Source organism: Calliopsis andreniformis, chromosome 8 (genome assembly GCF_051401765.1).
Source record: "Calliopsis andreniformis isolate RMS-2024a chromosome 8, iyCalAndr_principal, whole genome shotgun sequence".
Classification (NCBI taxonomy): domain Eukaryota; kingdom Metazoa; phylum Arthropoda; class Insecta; order Hymenoptera; family Andrenidae; genus Calliopsis; species Calliopsis andreniformis.
The window spans coordinates 3,479,332-3,499,441 of NC_135069.1; the positions used below are offsets into that span (position 1 = coordinate 3,479,332).

At 46.4% G+C, this 20,110-nt stretch overlaps 1 protein-coding gene across 1 annotated transcript in view; it reads right to left on the reverse strand.

Moving 5' to 3' along the window:
• Positions 1-4,288: 4,288 nt before the first annotated feature.
• Positions 4,289-20,110, reverse strand: part of LOC143182335 (uncharacterized) — a 99,609-nt gene continuing 83,787 nt past the window's right edge. Inside the window, exons 5-10 of the mRNA XM_076383287.1 lie at positions 9,525-9,661; positions 8,583-8,942; positions 5,579-5,641; positions 5,093-5,412; positions 4,714-5,010; positions 4,289-4,548 (exon numbers count right to left, since the gene is read on the reverse strand). Coding sequence (XP_076239402.1) covers positions 4,296-4,548; positions 4,714-5,010; positions 5,093-5,412; positions 5,579-5,641; positions 8,583-8,942; positions 9,525-9,661 — 1,430 coding nt within the window. The 3' untranslated portion in view covers positions 4,289-4,295. The remainder of the gene's footprint in view (positions 4,549-4,713; positions 5,011-5,092; positions 5,413-5,578; positions 5,642-8,582; positions 8,943-9,524; positions 9,662-20,110) is intronic.

Genomic DNA, 20,110 nt, shown 5'->3' on the forward strand with positions numbered 1-20,110 from the left:
ACAGAAAAGAAACGAAAAGGTAACTAAAGTCTGTCTAGCACTTTTATTTTCAAATAATAAAAGTTAAAATATAATGAAATAATAATTAATAATAATAATTAATAATTAATAATAATTAATAATAATAATCACTGTGATAATGTGTCTATTCTCTCGCGGAACGAACGCGCCGGCTCATCGAGGCTCGCGAAACAAATGAACCAATGACACGTCGATCAGAGGGGGGGCGAGGGATCGATACTAATTCATCTCTCTTTTTATCTACAAACGTTACACACCTCCATCGGGGAGAAAAGAAACAGCAGGAAAACAAAGAAAACGCAAAATTATCCCTCCCTCTCTTTGCCTATCTACCTCTCCCTCTCCATTCACTGTACACCTTCTCCTCTCTCGATCTATCGATCTTCTTCGTTGGCCATCGTTCTCATCCTCGAATTTTACAAAACGTCTAACGCACACGACACGGGTGCTCTAGGAACTCTTTTTGTATCTTCTTTCTCTCTAGTCCTCAGATTCTCTCGCACTCTCTCACTCACGATTCTCTCGATTCATCTCACTCGCGCTTCTCGGTCTCGCTAACAGCTTGGTCCACGACTCTGGAAGTTAACAGGTTCGACGTGAAACGAAGTACCAGGGGATCTCTGGGAAGGGTTCGGTCAGGATCGAGGAGGATCAGGAGAGGGGGTGGCGGACGCGTGTGCGGGGGTGTGATTCAGAAGGGAAGGACGCGCGTGATCGATATGAGATCTCGTCTCGTACGCGTTTACATACATACATACACGTATTATATTATATATAATATCGCGCGAGCAGAATATATTAGAATACCGAAAATATATATTGTAATATATCGTGCCGCGTCGACGTGGCTCTCGTACAAAATTACATATAATATAATATCAAATATATATATACATATAGAGGTACGCACCATACACCTGCGATTAACGCACGCTCGACGCCGTGTTACACGCACGTAGAAAAAAAAAAAGAAACTTCCGCTTCGAATTTACAAGGGTGAAACGCGCTGATTCGCGACGACAGAACTCGGAGGTTCAAAGCTCAAATTCCTAACACAATTGAATACCTATTTCCTGCTCTTTATCATTAGTCGATTCTAAGAAAATCGCGAGAGAAATCAACGTAGACATCAGGTTGACAGGGTGATCCATAACAGGTGTCAGAAATGTTGAAGAGTGATTATACATACTGAAGCAAGACGAAATTGCATTACAAGTTCCGTTTCCAAGTTATTAATTATCGAGAAAATGTTGTGAGATACGCGTGATACATGTCTGACTAGGGGCTGGGTATAATCTACTTGCTCCACGGTGTCTGGCTTGGCTAATAACGCAGGCAGTAGAATAAACCCCCTCCCTAGTCAGACACGCTTGAAACTAATTTTACATATTTTCTCTGAAACGAAGCTTCAAACACGATTTTATTATTCTTGGTTTCGTTTTACTTTGAGACGTACAATCAGCCTCTAGAGTTTCTGATGCCTCCTGTCAAACACCCTTAATAAATCAGAGGCTACTTGAATTTTGGAAACTGATGGCACTTGACACCCGAACCTCTCGAATCGTCATCTCGACTCATCAACATCGCACAACGACACCTACGACTAATGCTTAATAATAATCGTCGCAATAATAAGAACCGATCGCTATGGGCGACATGTCCGCCACGGATATCGCTGAATCGTCATTCCCCATCGACTCTATTATGTACAACCACGTTCACTTTATACATTTATGTATATATTTATACATGCATACGTGTATCCCGATGCAAGATGTTCGCGTTCCTCACCGTGTATGCGTGCACACGCACACGTATACATAATGTAATATATTTATACGTACATCCACGACTCTTAGCATACGCCGATTAATTTATACGCGAACGTTCCTCGAATTCGTTCGTTCCTTGTATATCGCCTAATATCATAGCCCTTAATTAGTCACCGGGACTTCACCACCTCAGGAGGAGTCGATTTCGGCGCCAGAGGCGAGAGTTCGTAGCTAGAACAGCCTCTCCCAGCCTCGTCTGACCTCTCGACCCCGATACATCGACGGTCCAATAAGTTATTAAAAAATAGGCGAACTCTCGTGCCACGAGCGCGTCCAATCGACTCGTATAAACGTATATGCGCTATATATGTATAGTAGTTTGCCTGTAGCGGGTGTGTATATACCGTATGTACACGCACGCACGTATCTACAAGAGCTGACCCTCGTGTCTGTCCAAGGACTCTTGCCAAAAATACGAACATCCACTCGTTCACCCCTTTGGACTCGCCCTCGCCAGTCTACGCTCCCCATCCTTTATTTAGAAACCTTTATTTCTAAATAAATAACTCTTTACACTTTGGCTTGAGAATAATTAGTAATCATGAGTGAAAATCATCGTTCGAAAAGAGGAACGAGCCATCCCTCGTATTCTCATTCACTCGACCAACACTCTTATTAGTTCGCCTATGTACAGAAACGGGACACGGATATGTATGACGACAGACACGCAACATATGCGTAATTTATGTACAAAACGTATTGTCGGACCTCGCCGCAATTTCTACCACCCGCGAGGATTGGAGCTTGGAGCTTGGAGATCAAAAGCTAGTCTGAAAAATCATCCAAACGTTGTGATATTTGGATGCTAATTGGGAAATATACTAGGTGTGTTTAATAAGGGACTCTGCAAAATTGTAGCAGTAGAACTGCAGTGAGAGATTAACCAAACCTGTGGATGATCCATGTCCTCAATGGCAGTGGGTAAAGCTTCGATTAATTTTCTCAGCTGTTTCCAGAATGGGTACATCTTTGCAGAAACACTTGTTACTACTTGTTCTAGGGGCAGACCAGCTTTCGATCTTGAAGAGGCTAATCCTCCCCCGCGGGTCGTTCGTAAACCCTGCTTACCACTGTGAGACGACTACCCCTGAAGAACACTTGTCCTCTTCAGAGGAACCGTCTCGTTCGCGACACGATTAAAACTATTGAACACGTAGGAGGCTGTCATTCCTCCAACGCGTTCTCATCGGTCGTTGCATCGCTCAGAATGGATCGAGGAGCGCTTGGCTGCCATTTGATGCACGAATGCTTTCTCCCTTCCACGATTTCGAAATCCTGAAGAAGGATCCTTCGAGATCGTGAAACCTTGACTAAAAGTATTGAATTAATAATGAATTGTGGGCTAAAAAATATTCTGCACTACTGCCACAAACATATCGTCAGTCTAACTAATAGGATTAATCGTGGATGCAGCGCAAGATATTTTTTGAGAGGAAGATCAAAGGACGGCCGAAGGAAACCAGTCGATAATTTCCATGTGTCATCGAATGGTTCCCTTCTTGATGAATATTCCATGATTCAGGTGATAACTCGGAGCCGATTAAGGGCCTACTTTATGGCGGTTCGGTTGCATTCGTGTCGATAATTGCACAGGCGAGTGTGCATCCTCGAGAGTCTAAGAATGAAGGCTTCAAAGTCGACAGACTGCGTTGTCTCTGAATATGGGTTTTATACCGAGTGTCCAAATAAATAAAACACCTTGTTCTAAATTAACATTGTAATAAATTGGTAGCAGACTTTGGAAACTTCATTCGACGATACCTTTCACAGCTATCTACCACCCCTTCGCGTCGAATATTGAAAACCGGACAGAATAATACTGAGAAAAACGTGAAACTTAACGAAATACTTTCTCTAACAAACCTCTCTCCTCGGGATCGTTCTTTGGGCGTTCATCATACTGAATTTTCTAAGTCGAAACAATTGTCTAAGAGTCTTTCGTTGACGCCCGTACCTCATCGTCTCTTGGAAACGTGGCGCTGCTTCGTATACTCTTTGAGATAGTTATACCTTATCCCAGATAGCACAAAGGAACCCTCATCTTGCTCGTCCTTCAAGAAACCGATCGGTCCACTAGTCCTTCTGGAAACCTCGCCACCAGGATATGTCTCGAATCGTATCGCAATCGTGTCATTAGGTACACCTTCGTCAACTCTTCATCCACTCCTACTCTGCCTATTGCTTCACCCCTCTGACGATCCTCTGTTCCGTCCCGTTTCGCGCCAAATTCCATTTGGCATCGAAACTGATCGACGGTCGTCGCCAGACCGACGCTAGATCACCACCAGCGACATCATTGTCATCTGCAGACGGATCACCTGGCTGGGATTAGTGGTAGAACTCAGGTAGATTGCACAAACGTCGTTGCTGCGGCTGCTGATGCGGTTGCTGGTGATGGTGTTGATGAAAAAGTACGTCCCCCTGGTGGGTCGACTGTTGCTGTCACTCGTGGGACTTGCCGCTGAGTGGGTGGTAGTTTCCACCTGCTGAGGCTACCAGGGCCAGGGGCAGAGGCGAGCCCAGAGGCGTTGGGTGAGGGTGAGAGTGGCCCATGCCAGAGGAGTGCGTCGTCAGAGCTAGAGGGCTTCCTGACATGGAGCTGGCCAGGGATGCGAAGACAGAGGGCGCGGGGGAGGCCATCGTCGGGCTGCCCATCGCTGCTGTTGGTGGGTTGATCCTCTTCTCCTTTTGCCTCCTGCGAAGGTGAGACAGTGGGGTGTGACTTAATTAAGAGAGACAGAAGATAGTAGAGTGTGAGACGAAGACACTACTGTCTGTAAATATCTGGACACTTGGTTCTGGCAAGTATCACAGTACTTATAGACAGTAGTGTATGTAAGAGATGGAAATAGATATTTACCTATTGCAAAACCAGACTCGAACGACCTCTTTCTCCATCGCCAGACTGTCAGCCAGGACAGTGATTTCCTCAGACGTCGGTTTAGGGTTTTGTACGAACGCCTTCTCCAGGGCTACCCTCACGCTGGTCTCTATCGAGGTCCTTTTCTTCCTCCGCCTACCAATAGCTTCCGGGGTGGTCAGAGGGTTCGAAAGAGAGTTAGGGTTGTTCAGGGAATTATCTGCATCCTCTAGCCACTTCTGAAGAAGAGGCTTCAGTTTGCACATGTTTTTGAAGGAAAGATTCAGCGCTTCGAACCTGGAAAAAGGTAAAACAAATCTTATCCTCTATCTTCTTTGCAAAAATAAAAATAAAAGTTCTATCTAGAAAGAACACTTACCTGGAGATCGTCGTCTGCGAGAAGTCATTACCATACAGCTTCCCCATGGCAAGGCCAACATCGCCCTGAGTGAAACCAAGCTTGATCCGCCTCTGCTTGAAGGTTTTGGCGAACTGTTCCAGTTCCTCAAGGTCCGTCGTCTCTTCAGGAGAGGGCTCTAGTCTGGTCGGTGGTTGTTTCACAGCTGGCGGGGTGCCAGGGGGTGGCGGTGACCTTTGCTGCGCCAAACTTCGACCCACCAGACCTCCACCACCCTGAAGAGCTTGTTGCTTCTGCAAAGCTTGCAATTGCTGGGCTGCCTGCGCCACTGCCTGCTGCACCTGATAACAGACAGGTCCCCGTGTCATTTTAATGGTTATTTGTATTCCTCGACTATCGTCACAGCTACGATCTTAAGAATTTGACACGAAAGGAAGGTGTTTCTATTTCGACCGTGAGTTGGACAAATAGACTAGAGATAAGCGAGGCCTATCGATGAGACAGTACCTGCATGGACTGTGAGCGCGGATGACTGGGTCTCGACGTGTAGCCACCGCTCTGCAACAGCCCCTGCAAGACGTTTATGGCCATTGATCATGACATCGACAATGGTCTCCTTTAGGTTTAGAATATTAACTACAATTAACATATTCAGGGAGGAGTTGATACCTTGGTCGATATTTCGAGGAGAAAGGAATTCTTAAGTGACGAGGTCAATATAAGTACAGAGTGACCCTTCAGGTTTTTCTCTCCACTTGGAGACCTGAAGATCTTGGACCTTCTGGGTGAATCGTCTTTTACCGAAATTAATTTTTTCATAATTGTCATCACTTTCATTGACCTCGATTCCTTGAAAAAGTCGACACTAGTATCTAATGCACCATTCCACAAAATTGTGAAAAATGAATGAAAAAATATTGATCACAGGGGGGTTGAAATTACAATAATTTGTCGTCATTGGAAGGGTTAAATACTGTTCAAATTTTCTGACACCCCATCCATGCTACCCTAACTTTTTCATGAACGTTCAGGCCTTAAAATCCCGATGACTTCAGACGTCACCACGTGGAGAATCGAATTTTCATTGAGGGCGATTGAAAGGTGACACGTGCTGCGCTCGTGGACAGGTAAGGAAAGAGTTGCTCTAGGGCTGATCGATTATCTTCACCCTTTTCTTAACCAGATGCTCGATTAGGAGAATAAGGGGCTCGTGCAAAACGAGGCAGCACCCAGGGTGGAAAAGGGTTCGGGTCGCGTGTCGTTCAGGCCACGAGAACTTGCTTATGCTTATTGTCGGCCGCGAAGACACCCTGCGAGGGGTGCTTTGAATACCGCCACGTGCCGCGGCAGGTTATACCTAAGAGTTTACGAATCACCTGTATCCTTTCGAAATGACTTTAGAATCGCCATAATTATTCTAATACGAAAGTTAGAAAGCATGACTGTTCTACCATTTCCTGCATCTTCTTATCAATCTCGCGCTCCACGATTTCACGGAATCAGCGAAGTGAAAGCGGCACGATAAAGATAAATTTCTGCTGTCTTCTGACAGAAACCACGATATACTGCTAATTGGATGGCAAGTTCCGTTAACATTCCCAGAAATAATAACCAAAGTGAATACATAAATCCTGAGGAAAATATGAAATTACCAATGATCAGTTTAATAGCTTTAGTTCCCTGTAATACCTTCAGACTTGAGATGTTACCGTCACGCGTCACCATGCCACAGAAATCAAATATCTGTTACGCAGGCAGACCTCAGAAACCCTCTTATGCATGTAACCCTTGAGAAGGGTTCAGGGCAGGTTGCAACCCACCGAAGGAAGGGTTGCGCGATCGAGGAGGTCGTGTGCCCTTCCCTAATCCCCAGACTGTTTCGAAAGAAACCAAGGGGGTGCCTCGATCAGACAGAAGATGACGAAACGAGGGGAGAGGGGGGACACGGAAGGAAAAAAGGAACAGCTTGGCCACGTGTGAGGGAACAAAAGGCACCCCGTGGCAAGGTGCCGAAGGGGCCCGAAGAATCTCCTCGTTGCACCTTTCAAAGGAGACACGGAAGACCCAGCTTTAATGCTCGCAGAGATACGCACGCACACAACGAACACGGAGCAGCCATTAAATCTGCTCAAGTTCGAAGTCGTTTTGTTAGTTTTTCCAGAAGGTTGCGTAGATGTGCACGCGTTCTACACTGTGCAAGTCTATAGAATTTTTCTCGTAGATGCGACGAGGCCCATTCACAGGTTTCGAGGAAGAGGCCGAGGGAGGGGGTGGAATAGTTCGAGACCCAGGAAGGGGGATCGTTTTTCATCGCGTCCCCGGATATATCGTGAATCGATTTCTCTCGTTTCGATCCACAGGATCATCAGGACAAAACGTTCCGAAGGAAGCCTTCTTTATGAGCAAGCAGGTGATAAATATCTGTCTCGTCTTCTTTACGCCTCGGGGGTTTACACATTAATTCTGAAATATGTTCAGACCACGTAGAACGAGACCTAAAATCCCTGACTAAATCTGTAATAATAATAATACTAACAATACAATAGAACCTTGATTATCTACATTCTCTGCTACTCAGAATTTTTACTATTCCTTGTGCTAATGATAAAATATAAGCATAGCAAGGCTAAAAATAAATTTAATTTCAGTCTAAGGAAATTTAGAAAATATTCATCTTCCTATTTGGTCTAGCTATTAAGTTCTACTTAAAAGATATTGTATCTAATTATTCAGCTATTCTATGAACCGAATACTGACGAAGCATTTGTGCACGGCAGCTTTCCAGTCGCGAGAGAAAACGCGGAGCCAAGCGTGGCAGAAACCCTGTCCCTTTGTGACATCACCAGGCTGCTATCTCGGCGTCAAATCGAGCGGACCGTCGTCGAAGAATAAGACGTCTACTTCTTTCGGGCGCCCGATCAGATACCGCCAGGAACGTCGTCTTTGGATTCTCGCTGATCTACCCCTCCCACAGCCCCTCATCCCCGCGATTCGAATCGAATTCGTATCGAGTAGGTAATTTGACGGAGTACCCAGCGCTGAGAGAACAATGGTAAGAATTCGAGTGTACGAGGAGCGCATTTGTTCGCGCTTCGAGCGTAATTCCTTTCCTAGCGATACGCGTCTGGACCTCGACAGCTTTTGTGTCTTTGAGGCGAAAAGATTCTGTCGCTGAGAGATCAAATAGTGCAGGCTTTGTTTCTCGCCTCTGTTTTGATCCTTAATTACTGACTACTCGTATTAAAAACATAAATACTGATCTGGGCTATTCATCCTGCTTTGAAAGCTTAGATAAAAAGCTTCTAGGAATTCAAGATACAGTAGGACCTTCATTAATCGACTTAACACTCGCTCCAGATCTATTTTTACAAATTAATCCTTGTACTTGAAGAAATTTGCCAAAATTCTATATTATCTACTGTACTAAAGATCGACTGAACTACAAGCTTAAAAAAATAAAATATGCCTCTGTTCACCAGAGTCTACAGAGCTTTTTAAATATTTCACGAACCTGGTTCTGCAAGAAAAACTGTGCTTGAGCAGGGAGCTGGCCAGCAGCCGCAGGATTCGCCTGCTGGAAAATCGCGAACTGCTGCAACTGTTGCTGCAGCGACTGCTGCTGTTGCTGAAGCGTCGAGGCCAGGGCTTGGATCTCCTGGGGGCCCAGGCCACCGAGGGAACCGTGCATCAGCAATTGCTGGCCGACCAGCTGAGCAGCGAGCGCCGCTTGGGAGTTGCTGCTGTTCTGCTGGTTGGCCGAGTGCTGCTGTTGCTGATGACTTCCAGTTATCTGGCTGCTCACCCCGGAACTCGGCGACGAGGCGCTGCCGCTGGTACCGCTGCTGCTGTTTCTATGAGACACGTCCGTGACCTGGAAAGAATTTTTAGAAATAAAAAGAGTGGATCAAGATACGAGGTCAGAAGAAATTAAAAATTACATAATTATAAGGCTTCTTGGGTACAGTTGGGGAAAAATTTGGAACTATTATTAGAGGACTGTGGGTACTTATGCAAATTCGTATTTTTGTTGAAGTGCATAAAGGTCCACAGTGTCCCAGAAAAAATCGATTTTTATATAGGCGTCACGCCATAACGTGGGACCAGAAACATGAAGAATCGTAGAGGAACCACCCTCCCTAATATTACAGAGTAAACGGTGCCGAACAAAGCAGTGTTTACACTCGACCAGGTCAGGATATTGGTCACTACGGTCCATTCTATGCTTTTGTGTTTTATAAAACCCACACATCCCCCCACTGTCCTCGTCCCTTCCTGTCGATCATCTCACTAGTGGCTTCCTTTATTTATTTGCCAAATATTGAACGGGAGCACTTTTTGCGCCCTTTAGGAAAGACAGTGAAAAATGTGAAGCCTCGGGGAAGTGTTTCTTTCGAGAAAGGAATTTTCTCGGAAGCTGGAATATCGACTATTACAAATCAGAATAAATACTGACCAGATTAAGGGCTTCCCTGTCCGAGTCCATGGAATCATGGTCAAGGTTCGCCTCGGTGGCATCTTGAATGTCACTGGCGATGCTTCTGTCGTCGCCGCTGAGTTCCGGTCCGTCGACCTCGCCGTGGAGATCCGCATCTGAAAAAATAAAAAGAGAATATTTTAAAAAATGGGAAATACGATCTAAAATTCTTGGGATTGAAATCTCTGAAAACCGTGGACTTTTCATGAAAACTCGTACAATCATTGTTATTCTGGGGCCTATATTTCTGGTGATGATGATGGTGGTGGTAGCGAGTGGGGGTGGAAGTCGGCGTGCTGGTCGCATGAAGTCGCATATCCGCAAAGATCATCCTTGGGTCTTCGAGGAAGACCATTTTAACCTCGTTTGCTCTCGAGGATTCAAGTTTCCCGTGGCTCGTGGTCACATCGGGGTGGTTTACTAGATCCAGCACGTTGGTCAGTGACCGTGATCGCAGATCGATCCTCAGAGATCAACGACCTTTGGCGTCCCTTGGTCCCGCATGGCAAGGGATCACCTCACTGTTCACCGTTTCGTCCTGCCTCAAATACCGCGAAAAATAAATTTCAAAAAAGATTCACTTCAACTAGAACTGTGAATGCAAATTTCAGGAACTCATTGATATTCGTATTAGCTGCATGAATAATTAATAACGCGCACTGGGTGTACCATGCGAGTTGAATATTCAAACGAAGGAAACCAGCATCGAAGGGCAGACACTTGGTAGGTCACAGATCCCGTCAGTCCTCTTCGAAGGACCGATACAGAACGAATGTCAGAGTGACGCAACGAAATCGTGCCCCTAAGGACGAACGAACCCTCCCCACCACCACGTGCCACCAAGGGCATCGATGATTGGTCGTAGGCATTCCTGCTTTGCGCACGATTGGCCGCCCAAGGAACCCTTTGGCCCTTTCCGCGTGCCCTGCTCCCCCTACCCGTCGATCAACCCTTCGTGCATCCATCATCGTATCTTATGACTGACCTCCCTCGCCACCCTTTCCTTCTTCCTTCGTCGATGGTACGCGCCCCCTGAAAAAGGGGTACATAGCGACGGATAATGGCACGGAACCGATTCGTTCTTATTCGAGGAAACGGGCTTGCGCGTTGCAGTTGCACATAACGGTTTTTAATAATAATTACTTCGACACGCTGGCAAGGGATGCTTTTCTCTGGGTGGGGGATTTACTGTATGGCGGATGTTAAAGTTCGAGTCGTTGGATTTTATTTCATGGTGGGGATAGATTCATATTTTCGAATTTTCTTTGGTTTGTATTGAGAATGCCAGTTGATTTAGAAAATAAGAAAATTATATTAGTTGAAATTTTATTTGCGTGTTTGTATTGAAGACCAGAAGGAGCGCGAGCGTGGGAGGGGTCAGTGAACTGAGAGAACGAAAAAGGGAAGTCGCTTAGCCACTTGGACCAAGCTCGAACTTTCCCATCGCAACAAAAGCCGAGAATGGAGATAAACGCTCGCGAAAAACGGCTCGTAAAGAGGTCGGGTCGCAGGTGGGGATGTTCTACTGTGGGACGAAATCGTCGAAGCAAGCAGGGACCAGGGGAAAAAAATTCTTAAAATCCTGTGAATTCGACGCAACTTTCCCTACTCGCCCCGATTTTCGCTCCTCCACATCTGTGCCTCCCCTTCATACCTGACGTGGATTCCCTCGAAACGGCGAAAAAAAGAGAGAAGAGAGGCGACAGGTCAGGTAGGAATCGCTGCAGACAACAAGGAAGCCACGTTATTGGTGGATTCCCTATGAAATTTCAGTTACTCGTCGACCGATTACACCCTGCCTTCGATCATTCCACCCCTCGACGTAAAAAGCAGGTACACATCAGTTTCCCTCCTGGACCCCGAATTTGCATCGTCGTTCCCCTCTTTTCATCGAAAATTACGCTTTTTTATCCCGTGAGAAGCTTCTGGGATTCTCGCAGCCAGCGACAAGAAGACAAGGGAGGGGAGAAAGGATTTTTGGGGTGAATTCCGTCGGTTCCCATTTTTCCACCCTTTTTCGAGCGCACTTATACACTCGCGCGTCTTGCTTCTCCCCAGAAAAAATAACGTTTATCGTCGCCAGGTGCGAACTTGTCTACCAACGTGCGTCTAGCTTAGATAAGGCAACCGTCATTCCTTTTTTCCGCGTTTTCTGTCTCGCTGCGATTGGCGCGTTCACTTTCAAGCTACCGTTTGAAAAAGAAGATTCTGCAGACATAGGTTCTCCTAGGTTTAAAAAAGTGCAACGGACTTCTGACGACGCGTCTAATGGACGAAGATGAAAGTGAGAGAAATGAAACGGTGGGGCCAACGGTTTTTTAACGGACTTCTAGAATGTTCTAGAGTTTACTGGAAAAAGAAGTAATAATCACCAGGTTTTTATACCCCTGAAATTCACCAAAATCATAATTCAGCATTTCAAATTAAAACTTGTTCAAAATTAAGATGATCACCAGACCCATCCCCAGTCCCACAATTAAATATCAATTTCCAGTGACCAGCAGACGACAGAAATTTTTCGATCAATCTTAGAAGGCCTTCAAAGGCTCTTTGTCCCCCATCTGCATAATATCGACTAGTATAGGTGCCATTATAAATGGTTCGAGCTACAATGCTGCTGCCCATGCAATTTCCAGCTATAGAAGCCCGTTTAACGTTTGCACGAGTGACACGGTAACCGTCTATCCATCACCCACCCACATTTCCACGCGGATCGGCTTGCACACGCAACAGAATCCATTCTGCGAGGGGCTGCAGCTGGACGCTGGGGCATCTCTGTTCCTTGCCACCGACCTTCGGGGCTGCATCCGTTTTCTCCCGTTCCTTTTTCACGGATCGAGGGAAAACTGGGCGATGACCTGACCTTCGAAGCTACGATGGAATCCCAGGGACTGTCTGGGACGTCACGTACGCGTCAGGTGATAAAACGGGACAACGAGACACCTGAACTGGACACGGGGATGAGAATTTTTGAGGGATGACGGTGGTGTTGGTACTATATGAATGGGTGCGTTTTTCGGGGAGTGATCGGGTCAGTTAAGGGTCACTTGGTGTGTCCAGTGCTTGGGGCGAGAAGCTGGTGATGCAAGTGAAGCTAAGGGTTGTGAAGAATATGGTAGGGCAAAGTGTCTAGTAAGCGACACTGACCCAGTCATGAATACTTTCTATGAATTTCATTTAAAACTGGAGCTCTAGTTTGAAATTGAGAAAAGTTGAATTATTTAAGTAGTAGATGTTGATGGATGTGTAGACACAGCTGATGATGAGTATTTTAGTTAAATAAGAAAACTGGAAAATAAGACGGAATTGTACTATTTGATCTCGCAATTTCAACTATCTTTAAATTCCAATATCTCGCAATTTAGTCGCAAGTGAGGCAGCGTGTTACGCGCATAAAATAGCTACAGGGTCCCATTCACGTCGAGCAGTGAATATTTCTATCTGATTCAAGAGAATGCACCGATGAATAGCCAGGGCAGCATTCTCCTCCCGCGACGCAACAATCGCCACGAAGAAGTTCCATTTTCTGGATGAATTCTGCCGTGCAACAATGCCTTCTACCATATCTCCTCTCTCTGTCCCATCATCCCATTCCCTGGGCTCTCTCTTTCGGTTGCGTGGGATCAGCCGATGTTTTTGTTCGTCCAGGCGAGAATAGCCACCGACGACGAAGGGGCACGTTGCCCTTTTCTCGCGATCTACATAAAATATCGATTCCTTCGGCTTTCAGGGAAAATATCGGCGAGTCACGAATACCCGCGTACGAGCACTGTTCCTTCTCTCTTCTCCTCGACTCTCGTCACTCTTTCTCTCTCGCTTCTCCACTGTGGCATTCGTGAAACCGGCTCGTCTCGGTTTAACGAACGGCACCACAAAGGAGAAATCGTTATTTTCACGGGTCTGCCTGATTTCGCGGTTGCATCCCTCGTTCCTTTACGCTCCCTCTCCTCCGCGGCTCCGCCCTCGAGTTGGCCCTCTCTCGATCGCTCCTTTTGCTCAATTTACTCGCTGCTCTCGCCCCTTTCTCTCTGCTTCTCATTTCTGTCTGCCCCATTTATGCTTCTGAGCTCTCTGTGGGTCCAGTGGGTCCAGAGGGCAGTTTCATAATTAAAGATTCTTCATTTCCTGGTACAGACATCACCAAATTTCCGGGTTTCAAGGAAGATTTTCGAACTTCCCTGCATGTTTTTTTTAGAATCTGCTGTCGATTTACCTGCCAGCGAGTTTTTACGCTGCAAGATCGCATTAAGTCCCTTTCCTCCGCTCGCTCTGGGTGGATCAAGAACGCCTGGACCGGCATCTGCCTTCGCGTCGTTTTCTTCCTCGCCATTCTTACGTAAGGGAACGACAATGCGACCAACCCCCGTGCGACGGGGGAGGAATGTCTGGGCCCATTATTCCGCGCTACGTGCACCGCCTGTCAACCGACTTACGATTTTATTAGGGCCTTACATCATTCGATTATGCTTGCCGGGTACGTTTTCACGCTTCGAGGGGCCCGGGAGGACGTCATCAAATCGGGATCCTATCGTTTTGTGAGCACTGGGTTTAGAGTTTGAAGCAGTTGAGATGAGGAATATATTTTGGTCTGATTTTTTAATATAGAAATACATTTTTTTCTTATGCTTTCAGAGGAATTAAATTGGAGTATTTTTGGGCGATGACAGGGTCACTCAGAGAGAAATGATTCCAGAGTCAAGGCTAACAGAGATCTGTAAACTACCCCTCAGACACCCTCACAGTGATAAAAACACATAGACTCTCAGACTTCACTTTCAGTTGACCCAAGAGTAAAGTCACCCCCAGATTTTAGGTCTCCTCGACAGTGCTCCATTTTCTTTTTCAAATTTATAACGCACGGGAATGAAAAATCACATCAGGCTGTCGAGTAACGAGAGGAAAAGAATTGTCCCAACACAGGCCAATCTGACTACAGGCCCGGTCCCGTGGAAAGGGGGAAGACACAAGGGGGATAGAGATCCACGAGCCAATGGAATAACAGTTTCCTCTGGCGTGTTTTGAAGCAGCGGTGCCGGCGGCTTGGCAAGGGTGACGAGAGAAGGGGTGGACTGGTTTTCGAGCGGCGTGTGGGGTGAGTCTAAAACCGTTAGGTTGGTCGCGTGCTACCAGAGGCACGTGGCCTTCCTCTCTTCTCCTTCTCGTTTTCTCTCTATCTCGTCTACGCACGCGCACGCTCACGCGTGCACCTCTCTCGCCGACCTTCCTGAACGCGTCGTTTCTGAGCATTTCAGCGCGATAGCGTTGCCTTCAGCTTTACCTCAAAAAATTCTTAAAAGCAGGCTCTCCGGAGGAGGAACTAAGAAACTAGAATTCCATGTCAGAGAAAAACCCCAGAAATTTCGAAAAATACAAACTCCATAAGCCACTGACGAATTTATAGTGAGAAACAAATTCTTGAGGTCAACCCAGCCTCACAATATCCCACTTTAATCTTGTCACAGAATAACGGTGGTTAAAAGCAAACCCAGTCTAATTTAAAGAATTACTTGGGATACTTCCGTTCCCTAATTAAAGCCGACACAGTACCATCTAATTTATTCCGCCCCGAGTACAAAAGGAGCCCAGGAGGGTCAGGGGCCAGGAATCCAGGCATCGATCCAGGAAATTCGATGATCGTGCCCCAAAATTAAGCGCCAGGTAAGCAACGAAGTTCTCTCTTTCTCTTCTGGACACATGGTCCCATTAGCCGCGGTTGCACCGCCGAAAATATTCCAGAACGACGTGGGTCGGGACAGATGCAGGGTCGGTAAACAGTCGGTTGGATAGCATCCCCCTCCAATCGCGATCGTCATCTTGCTCATCGACAGCTACCGTTATAATGAAACCGAACGCGCCTTACATACACGACAGGCCCTTCGGCACGTGCTTCTGGAGCAAACAAACACGGGAGTCTGCTCTCGGATGCATACGATATTTATATGGTGCATAACGGTGCAGGAAGGTGCAGTCTACGGTTGCAGATGGCTCGAAAGAGCGCCTTGGGACGACAAAAAGTAGACCAAGCGCCTGAAGAGACTAATATCGGAGAATTGGCTCAGAGCTAATATAAGAAACGAAAGTTGCAGAAGTGAGGGCATGTATCTTGAAGGGAAAGCAATTAAGAGGTCGAAAACTCCATTGCTTTGGGTGGGGCGATAAGAAAAATGGGATTAAACGAAGGAAAGAGCACGTTCTCCGTAAATTTCCGATAAGGAAATGAGACTATGCATATAAAAGAGGGAGCTTCCGCGAGGGACTTCCAGATTGGCACCACGGGTCCATTCCCAGCACCACCACCACTGGCAGTGATGTATGGTACAACAGAGTTGCTGACCACTACATAGAATCAACGTATCTTCGAATAAACTTCTCTGGTGTGCTCAATTTTAGACCTCTTCTACTTAAAATAATTAATGTCCTAGGGTAAATTTTCTTATCCCTACTATTAACTATTTAACAATTTTCTTTGGACTTCTAACAATAATTCTCCAATATTTTCAAGGCTCTACCCCTCACCTTGACTCGTCACATCCTCGCCAGAAGCACATGGGGGCGAAAGGAAACGAGCGGTCAACGCGAGGGATGGAACGAGGGACAGGGGAAGTGGCGAGATTATTTGAATATCCCATATTTAAGATTCGTCCGGCGTAGTCCAGGGCAGTGATTGCCGACTTGGCAGGCGGGTCACGTGGCCGGCACGTCATACACGTCAAACCAACCCCCCATGGAAACCACCCCTATTGCGCCTAAGGCCGCCAGCCAGTCCTGCGAACGCTTTACATTCTATTTTCACGCTGTACTGACCCCGATGTATGCGACTTTCTTAACATATTCGCCAGATATTGGCTGCTGGCACGTGTTCGATATTCATTCCAGAGGAACGCCGATTTCTGGCGGTTCTTAAAGAGACACGGATCATTGGCCTCTTGAGGAGAGCCTGGAAGACGCGGAAAACCCATCTCCAATTGCTTTCAATTGCAAAATGGTCACCTCAAGTGGAGAAAAATTTTTCTCTAGTAAAAAATAAAAATCGAGACGTCACAGTATCCTAAAGCCAACTTTCTTTGGGATTGTTAGTCACGTCACCCTAAGTTAAACTCCAAAATTACCCGCTGACATCGAAGAGAAGCCATCGATTACTCTACACGCCATGCAAACCTTCCCTCGCCCAGTTATGACGAGCACCTGACGTTCTAAATGGGGTTGGCTGCTATTTTATGCGTGTCACCGCCCCCACAGTGTTTTCACGGGACGCCGAGCACCCCCGGATTTTTCCTGGGGCTGCTCGCGAGGCCGCTGCAAAGGGGATGCCACCTAACCGAGTTAAATAACGCTACATTAGCGTCCTTCGACGACACAAGGGCTGTCCGAGTGTGAAATACCCTCAGGCTTATCAGGTCGCCGCAGAGCTTTTTTTATTAGCTTCTGCCTGATCGTTTCCCGAGAGTCCTCTCGCCTTCAGCGAGGAAAGACTTCTAAGAGTATATGGGAGGTCATATTTTACCAAAGGGCACGTTTAATCGAGCTTGGAATTCGTCGGGTAATGAGGAGGCGAAGATCTGCGTACCATGTGTCATTTATTTTTCACAGAATTCAATTGGGTGCTGAAGGAAGAAATAGTATTCAATTTTTCTGATCATAGATATCTTTTTTGTAGTACGTATTGAAAGTTGAATTTGTAGAAATTTTGTTCTGCCCCCATCATATCAAATAAGGGTAGGAAGAAAATATTTTTACTGTTCCAGGATTGTGAATGATCTCATGGTTGGAAGCTGAGTAGAATTAACGATGAATTTCAGTCTGGTCCAGGACGACCAAGGTGGAGCCCGATAATAGATTTAATTACTCCCTTGGAGTGGCCAGTTCCTCCGCGAGGATGGCCATTCGCCGCTGCACAACTCCATATCCCCGTGAGCACGTAACGGCGCCGTTTACCTGGCTACGTCGTCCTTTGTCCTTTTGCCACAATTACCGTCGTCTAGACGCAGCCTCCGTTTCTCCGCGAAATGACAATTACATAGCGCCGAGATCGCCCCTTGACCGTTTCGCCCCTCGAAACGACTCACTCACCCCCCGAGGAACGCCTCTGCCAAGAGCTTCCTTTCTGCCCTGGTCAACTGTTCTTCGTGAAAACAGCGAAATTTTTATGCTTGCGAATGAGGGAATTTTTATGCAAAATCTTGAATATATTGTGAAGAATTTCAGAAGAATTTCAAGAATTCTATTTTGAGTTTGAGGGACTGAGAAATTTGAATTGGTGGAATTTTTTGGTACTTGGAGATCGAATATATTGATCGACTGTTAGAAATCTATGAAGGAAGTTGAACTCCTTTTCCCTTTCTATTTCGTGTTCACCCTTCGCAGAACCACTTCTTTCCTCGACGTGTGTGCGAGATGCTCTCTGTCCATTGTTACCGACTCTCGCCTTTCCGCCCTTCCTTTCACAGCTCTGGCTTAATGGCTGACTCGGCTATCAGGTTTCTGCAGAAGCGTAAAGGATCTTCGAGAAAAGCCACGGAAAGAATGATACATTTCGCTTTCTCGTTTGCCAGCTTGCCTACTCTTGGAGTGTATAAAACAGCAGAAGCATTAAAAGAAAACTCTAAGAACTATACAAAAATTTGATCCTCAAAATACGTATGGAAATATGTGAAACCCTCATCGAAGCTAACACTAGGGTTACGACGACAAAAAATCCCTGCGAGGATCCGTCCACTCATCAGCCTGTTGCAGGCCCACCCTCTCCGAGCCAGAACAAGCTGGTATATAAAAAATCAGGAGGGTTGCACCCCTTGAACGCGAGGCGCAGTCGATGGCAGATAACTGGTCGCTAATTGATTATAATAAGTGATCAGGAAATGGAGTCGGAAGTGGGGAAATATAGCAAGGGTTGACAAGTGACTCGACAGAGAAACATTTTCCTAAAACAAACTAAAAAAGAGACTATAGATCCAATAGACTGAGAAGTCTAATTTTTCGAAGACTCAACAAATTAGAAGCATTGAAATATTTGAAAATTTAAATTTGAATTTGGAAATTTAAAATTGCTCCTTTTGAAGACAGAGTATTGAGGCTTCTTTAACTATGTCAAGGTTTAGAGATCCACTGAAAAACAGTTCCACCATTGTCAACAGTCTCGTCAGAAGAGAGAAGAAATTCAGAGGGAGAGGCAGAGACGAAGAGGGAACGGGCACGAGGCGCACGGTACCAATAGCGGGGGCGTTCGACAATTTATCGTCTTCATTTGGCCACGTCCATATTTATTGCGTCGTTACGAACAATATGGCGCCTATTAAGCGAAATACGGGCCCCACCGTAGACGCGGAATCGAATTAATATCAGACTTGCGCTGTGGCCGTCGCCGCCGCCGTGTCCGATAATAAGCTTAATAAATATTGATCGTTTAATTAATGTATAATCGACGCGTGGGACACCGCGCACTATCGTCAGTCCATTGGACCGCCCACTCGCTGGCCACGAATTTATTAACGTCTGGCTGCCACTATGGATCGGGGGTCGAGCAGATATTTTTGCGAGGAACTTTCGACCTTTTTAATTGCCTGTCCGGAAGCAGGCTCCTTTGAGGCCCTGTCGAAGGACGCGTGGGCGCGTGCTTCCTTTTCTTTCTTCTTCACATCTATACAGTAATCCCTATCGTCGACGAATAATTGACTCCCAATGTCCACGAGCCCTCACTTCGAAGCCTGTCATCGATTTCAGTAGATTTATTCCGTGGCAGCGAGATATCCATCGACGATTATCAACAAGGCTAACTCTGCACGCTGGTCGACTAATTATACGTTCCCGAAGCAATTGGAGATCGTGGCGAAAAACTGTTCGCCTTTCTGTGGGAACGCTCGTCCCATTAATGGAATCACCAATTGCAGACTTATTGGTTTAATTGCTAATTGCTAGTCTCTTCTCCCCTCCGCCGCGTGTCGTGCCGCGATCCGAGGAACAATGGCGCCGACACCCACCGCTCGATGGATGCCATTTTCATAAACAGCTCCCCTTCGTCGAGCTTCTCGTCGGCTCGCCTCGCTCCAGCTTTCGTGGGGGCGAGGGAATTAATCTCTTTTAATCGAACGGCTCGATCTCCTCGCGGACGTCTTCCCTTTCTTCTGGCTCGTGGCGAGGAGAACCGCGGCAAGAAAGAGGAACGGAAGTCGTCCTCCGGGCCCGTGAGAAATATGTCGAAGAAAGAAAACGTCTTCGGGCTCTGTTCCCCTCTCGTTCGCGGCGCTCGCCTCTTCTTCTCATCGGCTCGGCCTCGGCGTTCTCCATCATTCCGAGAAACGGCCGCTATACTCGTTTTCATTTCCCCTTACGCGATTTGCCGATCCACCTCGACGGCGAGGTGTCTTCGCCAGAGACTAGCTCGCGTGCAAACCAACGAGGCGCGGTTTTTCTTTACTTTCGGTGCAGTGAGGAGAATCGACGATACTGGGAGTGATTGCTTTCAGAGTTTGGGAGATTCTCAGTGTGGAGTTGTGAAAAATCGGAGTTTTGGATATTTGAAAATTTGAATATCTGAATATCAGAAAACTTAAAAATTTGGAAATTCA